General features: G+C 31.2%; 1 protein-coding gene across 1 annotated transcript; it reads right to left on the bottom strand.

Annotated features, from left to right (window-relative positions):
- Window positions 1–1,577: 1,577 nt before the first annotated feature.
- LOC148611573 (ras suppressor protein 1-like) lies at window positions 1,578–11,274 on the bottom strand. Its single transcript, XM_088592256.1, has 8 exons — window positions 11,116–11,274; window positions 9,084–9,134; window positions 8,009–8,076; window positions 6,437–6,489; window positions 5,650–5,768; window positions 5,300–5,382; window positions 4,660–4,907; window positions 1,578–3,691 (listed from the first exon to the last, which is right to left on the bottom strand). Exons 1-8 carry the CDS (start codon window positions 11,219–11,221, stop codon window positions 3,607–3,609), a joined length of 813 nt encoding a protein of 270 aa, XP_088448382.1. The 5' UTR covers window positions 11,222–11,274; the 3' UTR covers window positions 1,578–3,606.
- Between the last annotated feature and the right edge of the window lie 68 nt (window positions 11,275–11,342).

Genomic DNA, 11,342 nt, shown 5'->3' with positions numbered 1-11,342 from the left:
CTATCTCTAAAATGGAGGTACACTACCTCTGTGTTGGAGATTGTGTCAAAAACTCACAGGTCAGACAGCATATTCTCACTTGAGTGTTCTATTCTATCCAAAATAACCACAGTTTGATTTATTATACCTTATGTAATGATGAATGTGAGAAAGATGTGCTTTTTAAGTTATCTTCCGAGTTGTTCATTTCCAGGTCATTTCAATGAGATTTAAAACTTGTTTCATGAAAAAATTTCTATTCTTAGTACAAATAGAGGAAGTGGTGTTTTTTTGTTTTTTTTTCTGACCATGTTCTGTCCACTGCTTGATTTTTAAAATGATTGGCGCTGGAGTACTATGAATGTACATCTACCTCAAAGGTAGTTTAAGGAGGTAGACCTAGGGTAAGGGACACAACTCTTAAAAATCATTGGAGCATTTGTATTCAGCATTTTACATCAATCTTATGTAAGCATCTCATTAACTTGGATTCATTTTATTCTGCTTCCAACAAAAGCTTTAGAGGCTTTGGTGAAATTGAATATGATACAAACATATCACTGATTTCATGAGTTATGTCCCTTACCCTAGGTCTACCTCCTTAAGTACAGTACAGCACAAGAAGTACAATGGTTTAATTGGTACAGTATTTTGTAGGCAAGTCATTCCATGTTCTTCAGTGAATATGGGTAACAACAAAATTATTTTACACTAATCTGATCCATAATGGTCCCGACTTTCACAAGCATTTCAGACGAAGTGGTGGATTAAGTCTAGGTTTTAAATAGTGTTGTTTTTTTTACAGTCTTGACAATTTTTTTAAACATGGATTTCCAATTATCTTGAGGAAGGATTGGTATAATTATTGAATTTTTAGTCAGAGTTATGACGAGGTCCATATTAAGAATGGTCATATTCTACGACTTCAATGTTAATGCATCTCAACTTAATTCTGTCATGGTTTTTAAATAAAATAAATGGACTTTTAAACAAAACCTTAATGTGCATCAATTTTTTGTTATTTTTTTTTTCTTCTTAATATGGTCAATCCTTAACAGTTAAGGAAAGTATAAAAACACCATTCAAACTTGATACACCTTTGATTTTTGATTGTGATTATGACATTTGTCACAGGATAAAATTTCACATTTTTTGGTCCCTAAATCCTAAAAGGCTCCAACTGCAACCTCCAAAACCAGTCCAAACTTTCCTTTTGTGGTATGACACTTTGTAAACATTGCCAAAGAGATATATTTGCAATTAATCAAGTTAATGTCCAAATTCTTGACTCCAGAAATCAGGAAATTTGCTTATTTTTGCCCCTTATTCCTAAATGCTTCAAATCAGGATATTGTCCAGACATTGCAAGTGAAAACCCAGAAAATCAATCGAACCAACCTTCCTTTTGTGGTATGACACCTTGAGCTACAATTTAAAAGATCCAGTCACATTTACTGAAGTTATTGTCATGACATTATACATGAAAATGCATGTTATTGGCCTCTCTTTCCAATAAGGTTCTGATCACAATCCCCAAAATCAATACCCGGTTTCCTTTTGTAGTTTGGCACCTCCTGGTAAAATTTCATAAAGATCTATACACTTATACTCAATTTATTGTCCACACATAAAGTGTCTGTGTGACAACCATAACAACAATGAATGTATGATACCATTATATGACCCCAAATTATTTGAGGTTGTATAAAAAAGGCACGAATTGTTTTTTTGTAAAATCTACATTGAATAGATATCAATAACAATAATAAAATGCAAGCAATAAATACAAAATGTAGAATATATTCTTAGTTGTCCCTACAAACATTTCTTTAACATCACAGAAAGTAACCACATCAAAACATATTATAAAATATATCAATAGCATTAAGAGTAAGTTAAATACAAAAACCAATGGTGTTAACTTCAGTTTTAACAAAGTATTATTAATAAAAATTTGAATTATTTAAATACAAAAACCAATGGTGTTAACTTCAGTTTTAACAAAGTACTAGTAATAAAAATTTGAATTATTTAAATACAAAAACCAATGGTGTTAACTTCAGTTTTAACAAAGTACTAGTAATAAAAATTTGAATTATTCAAATACCAGAAACAATGGCATGAACTTCAGTTTTGAGAAAAAATGCAAAACTATGCGGTGTCTCAACTAGCAACAAATTCAGAGGAAAAAACCAAAAATGGTTGCATTAGATAAACATTCTCATAGTAATTGAATCATCATTTCAAATGAATATAAAGATTATTTAAGGGATCTATACACAAATAACTAAACATACATTGTGAGTTTTATACATGTTTCTTATTTACATATAGCACCAATATGAAAATGTGACAAATATGAAATTCTATCCCTTATTTAGCTGGCCAACTTCAATAATTGCCATTATCAACTGTATATTAAGCTACCAATGTAAGTAAAGTATATTTGCCTAGCCAAAACATGGCAATGAAAGCTACAAAAATCCTTAACATTGTTCAGGTTTTTTGATGTTTTGTTTTCATGGGAAATATCTACAAAGTATGAAAATCAGCTTTCCTATGTCTACATCAAGATTTGACTTTCTTCATTTGTAATAAAATGCTCTAATACAGAACAGCCAGTGTGATTATAATAATTATATTTAAGCCTGACAGATTTCTGAATCATGGCTGATTAAATTTTTGACACAGCACTGGTTTCTGACACAGAATGATTTAAATTGGTCACAGAACAAAAAACTAAAAAACAGAAATATTAACCTACAATAATTTATAGTCAAATAGAAAAAAAATGATTTGGGCCAACTTGAAAATGACCAAACGATGAAAATCAAGAATCTAGAATTCCCCCTTAATGCAGGGTTAGCTAAATGTGCAAAAAGGGAAAACAACACTCTGATGCCTAAAATAATCATTAACAATAATAATTACATCTAATAAAAACCAGCATATCAGATGTTATCCACCACTTATATTGTTCCATCCTGTAATGTCAATAAATGTTATTCACAAATAACATGCATTTTGTTTTGAACTTTTTAAAATTCTAACAGACTCTTGATTTGTTTAGGAATTCAGAAATTTCCCATTTTTGTAAATTGATGTAAAAAATTACGCCTCCTGCATTTACAAATTATGCAGTCAAATAGCTCACAATTTTTTAAAGCATTACAGCAAAAACAACAAGTAATTAATAAATACAGTTATGGCTGGTGTAAAAATATGAAAAATTGTCAATGAAATAGTATCATCTCATGTTACAGCAAGTAACATTGATAACTTCAGGGAATATAGTTGGTCTACCATTAATTAAATTACAATAACATGATGAAATGCCTTAAATAGTTGACTGGATAACTGACAACAAGACTTAAACTTCCTACACTTTCATTGGTATTTTATTCTAAATTGGACAAAAAGCTCAAATCTGTCGATTGTCTAGTTAACTATCTACAGTATTTCATCAGGTAATGGTCATTCAATCAGGGGAAACCAAACTCTATTCCCTGAGTATACTATTTTATTTGCAGTAAAATCAATGACAATGTATACAAAAACAGCAGAGTGATGATAAATAGGATCTAAGATCATGGCAGTGAGAGTATTGGTAGTAACTGTTAGAGAAGTTCACGCAGCTCGGCTTATCTTCTTTGATTTGTCAACAGTTTTTGGAGGAGGTGCTGCATCAGCTGCCAAATGTCTACCATACAAACTGAAACAGAAAATAATTGAGTATAAACTAGTACATATACAAGATATCAAGGAAGTTGTATACTTGGGTAATAAAATTGGAATTTTCATTTAATTTAATTACAGGGACCTCTACAGAGCATGTTAATCACAAATATATATTCATACCACACCTACAACATGATAATACAGTATTTCAATATTCTTCCATTCACTCTGAACATGATTATTTAACATGAAAAAAACATATCAGTTTTATATTGGAAGCTATTTCTGACTTTTCAAAGTTTTGGCAGTGGTACAAAGCAATAACAGAACAATTATTAGCGTAGAAGTGTTATAGACACCAAAGCAATGCATGCAAAAAGAATGATAAAATTACCATTCTCCACCTTTTTTTAATAGGAAGGGTACATTTTGATTCCAATTTTGTTCCAAGACAATGGTGTTCATATGAATCTTGCTTTCAAATCTGAAGCAGGATGTACCAAAAAATTAACAGATAAACAGAAACACATACTTAATTCTTTCAACTTAGTCAAGAAGAACAATACAAACTTATTGATATCTGGTTGTACATGGAAATATTTGTTTTAGTTATATACTAAAGGATGTCATAAAAACAACACGTTAAATTTATGCTGTATTCAACATTTTTTTAAAGCCTGAAGAGAAATTGAAGTATGCATTATTAATTTAATCAAGTTTCAGAAATGTCGGGTCAAAAAGTCTGCAGCTCACACCATTTAGGTATTTTTAAGTGTGACAGATAGACAAATGAACAGCAACATTGCACCAAATCGAAAAAAAAAAATACTTACCGTAATTCTGAGAATATTCTTTACTTTCACAGTAACTCCTATTTAAGTAGTTAAAAATGTTCTCAAGCTTAAGTAATATTTCTACCTTGGACATTAGGGCCTGCTTTCAGCATAGGAGATGAAGGCAAAAGATGACACTAATACTGAACTGGGTCTATTACAAACTTACTATCTATAGGTATCAGATCTGATGTAGTCAAACACATGTGACACACCAAGTTGGTATTGTTCTGCTATTGGTGTTACCCATGGATTGTTCTCTCCCCTGAACACCTGTTTTGATCCAACAAGGTCTAGATTGCCTATTTCTGGGGGTAAAACTGTCAGCCGATTTCCTTGTACATGTAACTCTCTTAATCGAGGAATTTCTCCTATTTCTTTTGGCAGTGCAACTAGGTCATTGTCTCTGAAAACAAGCTGCAATGAGAAATAAAATTCTATTCAGACTTAGAATGATTGACCGTTAGTGGGATTTTAATGGCTTGGTCAAAAAATGAAATATATTACTTTTCCTTTAATATTTCATCTCACTTTTAAAACACAATTTTTACAACCTATCAAACTGATGTTAGAAAAGTCCTTCATTTAAGCATGACATCAAGACAACTTCACTATGACACAATGGTAACTAAAAATAATATAAAATATCTCACATATACCGCTACAAATAGGAATATCCTTTCAGAAAATGCTACATTCAAGTAATCACACATACTCTCTTTTTCATAATTTTATGCAAATGTTAATTAATTGAGTAGAATATTGTAAAATGTCACATGTTTTGAAGTAACCCTTTTAATTTAACTTACTATCTGAAGATTTATCAATTTACCGATTTCCTCTGGAAACTGTTCAAAATCATTATCGCCCAGGTACAATGCTCTTAAGGTGTCTATAAAAAGACAGCAACCCACATCATATAGATTCGACTAATGCAAAAATAATTTATATTCTTAAAACAAAATATTTTTTACATGGCAGTAATTTTTTTGCGAAACATTTGACTGATCCAACTTCAATTTGTGTTACAGCTAATATGATACTGTTCGACTTAAAACTGCCTTTCTGATCTTAGGTAAGATTTTTTTTCTTTCCAAAAAAATTAACATAGGAATCACAGTTCAGAAAAATGCTACAAATGTGGAAACTATGTACTTACTCAAACAAAAGAAATTTCCTGGTAATGACTTTTCAGTGAGATTGTTGTAAGTCAGATCTAATACCTCTAATACTGGAAAAGCACCAAATCCTCTTGGCAATACCGATAATCTGTTCATTCTGAAATGAATCACTGGATTTTATAAATATTACTGAAGACAACTCCAGGTAAAATAAATCTTAAGGATGTTTGAATTTGTATACAAATACTGAAACAATACTAGTCCCATAGAAATAGTATACAAGCTACAACCCTTCCATGACCATTTTCCATAAAAAAAATTATAATACACTTATTCAAACTCTTCATGTGAGAACATAGTTCAAACATGCAAAATTTTCATAAATGTAAAATCTCAAGTTCAGATCTAACCAAATGTTGTTCCCTAGCAACAAGTACATGCATACAATTAACATAGTAATTCTGCTCTTCACAGTGGAAATGTAGGAATCCATTGGGAGATCTGAAAGAAGGAATTGGAAAAAAACATAAAAATTAAATACTAGCATTAAAATTTGGCTGAAGAGTTTTTTCAATCAACTTAGGAGAAGGAATAAGTAATAGTATATGAATATATAAGTGCTGAGTACTGTATAACCAGAAATCTATGTGATAATCTAATTTTGGAGAAATTTTCCAGTTACCACAAGACACAAAAAATTAAAATAATAAAATTAATGATAAATTTCCTAAGTACCCTGGATTCCGAAATAACAAAATACATGTCTTCATTTGGGTCCCAAACTGCAAAATTTACGTTATATACAGTACTGGGTCATGTACTTACCCTAAATTCAATTGCTTTAACTTCATTAATGAACTTATTGTGGTTGGCAATTCCTGTGGAAAAAGGGACACTGTTGAGAATATATAGTGCTACATAACGCAAGGACATTGATGTTATTTACATGTATTGTTGCATTTACAACATGTGACATTTATTATGCTTTCCCATTAGCGAAACAAAATTTGACACGAAAACCACTTTCTTTCCTTTTCACCTGTTTTAATAGACAACAAACACTTTACAATTAAAACCAAGTGACATTACCTGATAACATTCTGAATTGTTAATTATTGAAGAGTCTGCAGCATTTTGAAGTAACAAACAATTAATTTGATAACCAATGAGTGTTTGAATTTTTATGGTCAAATGAATTAAGCATTGTGGGAGTGAGAGAACTTTTTCTAAAGGATTAAATGCAGATTACTAAGGTACTTTTATTTGTGGATATGAAGTTTTGTGATTATAAAAATATCTCTTTGTTTCATGGAATGTTTAATTTGTGAATTTCAAAGAGCATCAAATTATAAATGTGAGTTTGTTTACTTTGATTGGACTTTATCATTGTTGAAAACAATTAAATTAAATAACCCAGTAAATTTAAGAAATAAATCACGGAGAATCCATTTTATCATTGTTTTACCACGGGCTGACCATTTATGCCACATTATTTTACCTGAGCGACAGGGAGGGGTAAAATATAGACATAAATGGTCAGCATGTGGTAAAACAATGATAAAATGGAGTTTCCTTGATTTATTTTGATTCTAATAGGATAATTACGGCACTTTTTTACATCTTCGTGACCTATTAGGAGAACCTTAGACCTGCCATATTTGTCCATATTTGGCTGTACACTTTATGCTAGTTGTTTGTCAGTTGAAATGCTTGGTAGTGAAACTTAGTACTATTTTCACAGACCTTTCATTAAAGTGGTACTAGGTACTTTTAGCCGTCTAAGCTACCGAAAGGTACCACCAGAATTTTATTATTCACATTAAGTTTAAAAGAGAAAATGATTAAAAGTACCTCCTACAAAACCAAGGTACCTGCATTGCAAAAAATAAATGAAACCCCTGTTTTTTATTATTTACAATGAAAGAAAGGACTACTTAAGTAGAATGATGTTAGATATGGCACAGTTGTTTGCATTATAAGGTCACAAATGGACAGGTAAAATGCCTGGACTGAAACATTTTATTCACTGACAATTGTTACTGTTTTTATTCTTCATACATGATTGTATAAGTGGCGAGTGCTATCATGTACATATGTGATTTTCACGGAATATAATATAACTTTTCTATAATATAATGTCTTTATTTTCTATTGAATATGAATTTTATGTTCATTCATGCTACTGAAATGAATGAAAACAGCTGATACACATCGGAATATTACATATGTTTGTTTACATGATCTAAGGTGGGCAGTAATTTACACACACACAAGCCATGACAAATAATTCGTGTGTTGCTCATATAGCAATCTAAAATTAACCATAGTTGTGGTCTCAAAGCCTTTTAAGGACGTCATATCAGAATAGTTAACAGTATTTTATAAAAAAAAAATTACCTTGATGTGATTGTTGAACAGATTTAAATGTTCAAGATTGACTAGCTCTGTTATGACATCAGGGACAGCTGGAATTTAAACAAAAATCCACAATGAAACATTGTCTTTCTGCCATCTCATACAAGCAAACCAGAAATATATAATAAAGATTCTAAAATTTTCTGTAGAAGATGCACTATAAATTGTACAACATTTATTTAGATGTACGGCATAAATTTTAACTGAACATGAGAAAAAAAATAAAACGTAAAAATAAAACCTGTAAATCCAAGCCTATAAATGGGTTTTTGGGGAACTGCTGTTTAAATTAAAGCTGGTGTATGTTCCTATAAAAAAGCCACCATTTGACAATGTGATTTCACTATTTATAATACCAGAAATATGGAGATGCATTGCAAATAATGGCAGATAACTGTAAAAAAGCATTGGTCTCACTAACCACTACGGGTCAAATGGCCATCCCCCAATGCAGTACCGAAAAAACATTGAACCTAGACCTAAGCATTGTAAGTGCATTATTTGTGTGTATTCTGATTAAAAGTAGTCAAAATAAAGCTGAGAATGTGTACTTAAAAATCATATTTGTTATTTACTACAAAAGTGAACATGCTGTCAGTTAGCAGAAAAGGTAAAAATGTGGATTTTCAGTATTATTTCTACAAGTAAATTTTGTGAAAAATTTCTACAATCATTGTACCATTAGCATAATAATTTTGAAAGCCATATTTTCCAAGCTTTGCAATGGTATGCAAATTTAAGATGTCATTTGTCCTAGGTATTCACAATGAAACTTTGAAAATTACTTTTTTTAACATGTACAGTAATGAAAATGTTCGAAAGTGGTTAGTGAGATGAATATTAAACACCTCCCCAACTTTTCAGATAAATACATATATATAGATATACTGGTAAATACTTGTATTGGTCATTTTGAAACCAGAAAATCATTTTCATTGAATACGTAGATGGGTTTCATAGTTTGTTTATCTGTTGGTGGTTGGATTGATAAAAAAAAAAATTTTAAAAAACTACTGTAAACTACATACTGTAACAAAATTTGTAATGCAAACAATACCTGCTATTTTATTATGAGGCATGGTAAGTCTTGTCAAGTGCTTTAGGTCATCTGTAAATAAAAAAGAATATGAACTGATATCATACAAAAGTACATGTTTATTAAATTTTGAACACATGCTTTTAACAAACTAGAGGCTCAAGAGAGCCTGAATCGCTCACCTAGTTAACCTCTGCTGATTTGAAAAACTTCAGCAATGAGACAGGCTAGGTTAAAATCAACTAAATTGTCAAAAGCAGGAAATGCTGTGCTAAAAAAACGGTCTTCCAACCCCTATGTTCCATTTTCAGTATAGGCAGCGTTATCTATTCACGGATTAAAAATCACAACAGTCATTTTGAGCACAATACACTTAATAACTAATACCGGTATGTTTATTTTCATTAAATGCTCTTAAATGGTTTTAGAGAAGAAGATTTTCAAAGTTGAGCATGTGAAAAACACAAGAACTATTTCAGGGGCCATAACTCCTACATCAGTTGATGAATGGTTTTGAAAATTTCTGCATTCTGAATTTATGCTAAAACTGCCTTTTGACCCCTATGTTCTTTTTTCATTAATAGCAGTCATGTTCTTCCACGAATCAAAAATCTAAACACTCATTTTGTGTGGAATACCCTAAGGAACCAATAAACCAACTTTCATTGAAATCTGTACAATTGTTCAAGACATTAAGATTTTCAAAGTTGCACATGGGAAAAACGCAAAAAAAAACTGTTTCAGGGGCTGTAACTCCTACATCAATTGACGAATCGTTTTGAAAATTTCTACATAGGTCCATTTCATAATGTTGAACAATATTACTCCCTGCCAGAATTTCACTAAAGGCAACCAAGTTTTTTTTCAAGAATCAAAAGTCCCAATAATCATTTTGCTTGGGATGCCCTAATAAACAAGTATTTTAACTTTCATTGAATTCTGTACAATGGTTTTTGAGAAGATGACTTTCAAAGTTGCACATGCAAAAAATTCCATAAAAACTGTTTCAGGGGCTGTAACTCCTACATCAGTCGACAAATCATTTTGAGTCCCTCTCATGATGCTGAACAATATTACCTGATGCCAGAAATTTGCTAAAGGCAAAGGTTTTTGAGTTATTTGCAAAAAACTGCCTTCAGATCCCTATGTTCTACTTTCCTAACGGGGGCCATGTATGTTATTCGGTCATGTTTCTTTTACACCTTAGTGTTTTTGGCTAAATGAGTGTATACAAGTAAAAATTAATACACAAAATCAATGAGTGGGGAAATATGAAAAAAAATCATAAAAGACCAGCATTGTGGCAACATGAAGACTAAACAGTAAATCTTCTTTTACTGCATCATATTTTAGCTGTAAAAAGTAGAAGATGAAGACAGTGCTCCTAAAACTGACATTTACAAATTAAACATTGGGGAAAACGGCAACAGTCTGGCTGTTCAATTTTGGTGTCACATTCATATCAATTATCAAGCTTTTAACATTTTTGAGCTGAAAATTCTAATTCATACGCTAGATCTATAAGTCAGAACCATTCCCAGTAGTTAAAATCTAATCCCAACTTATAGGCGAGTACATATGGTAAGTGTTTGACTTCTTTCACACCAAACTTATCTTCAACTAACTTCATGGATCTCCCAACAAGTCATTTCAAGATTTAAACAGGTAGTCAACGAACAGTGACAAACTCAATTTCATGAGTGTTTTTCTTGTACATTTATAGACAGGATAGATTATTAAACAAATGAGGACAGTATGTAAGGCAAGTTCTAAACTCTAATGAGGAATATGACAACAAAATAATGGAGCTCATGTTTAAGAAATGGGAACAGATGCATGCATGCAAACACAGGAACGTCAAATCTTATAAAAAAATTACTGAATAATAAAAGCTCTCAAAATTGTCTCATGACTGAAATTTTGCTGCAGTCAATGAAACAATATATGTGCTAGCTTATAGGCAATATATCATAACTTATTAAGATAGAATGTTAAGAAAATATTTCTATTTATGTCATGATGTCAACATTTGATGAATGATGTGTTTACGCACATAAGCCTGGTATATCTAGGGTGTTGATTCCCTTATCAACTATTTCCAGTTCTGTATTCTTCGTATCTTTGCATTCTTCTAAATATTTCTTAGCTTTGTTTGCCATTGTAGTGCACACCCAAGATATGTCCTCTTAAGGGAAATAAATGGACAGGAAGTGCCGAACAACACATTAAAAATTTCAAATACGCATAAGTTAGTTTACAAAGGAATATTCAAACGGATAG

The sequence above is a fragment of the Perna viridis genome, chromosome 7 (assembly GCF_037379345.1).
Source record: "Perna viridis isolate PV_CMFRI_1.1 ecotype Kerala chromosome 7, ASM3737934v1, whole genome shotgun sequence".
Lineage (NCBI taxonomy): Eukaryota > Metazoa > Mollusca > Bivalvia > Mytilida > Mytilidae > Perna > Perna viridis.
The sequence above is the reverse complement of the archived record's forward strand: the minus strand, read 5'-3'. Positions and strand labels throughout refer to the sequence as shown.

Excerpts from the sequence above, each read along its gene's own strand:
- LOC148611573 (XM_088592256.1), bottom strand. The coding sequence starts at position 11,221 with ATGGCAAACAAAGCTAAGAAATATTTAGAAGAATGCAAAGATACGAAG. Across the intron at positions 6,490-8,008 it reads TGTTCAACAATCACATCAAG|GAATTGCCAACCACAATAAG; the intron begins GTAATTTTTTTT and ends CTTTTTCCACAG. Across the intron at positions 4,908-5,299 it reads AATTGATAAATCTTCAGATA|CTTGTTTTCAGAGACAATGA; the intron begins GTAAGTTAAATT and ends TTCTCATTGCAG.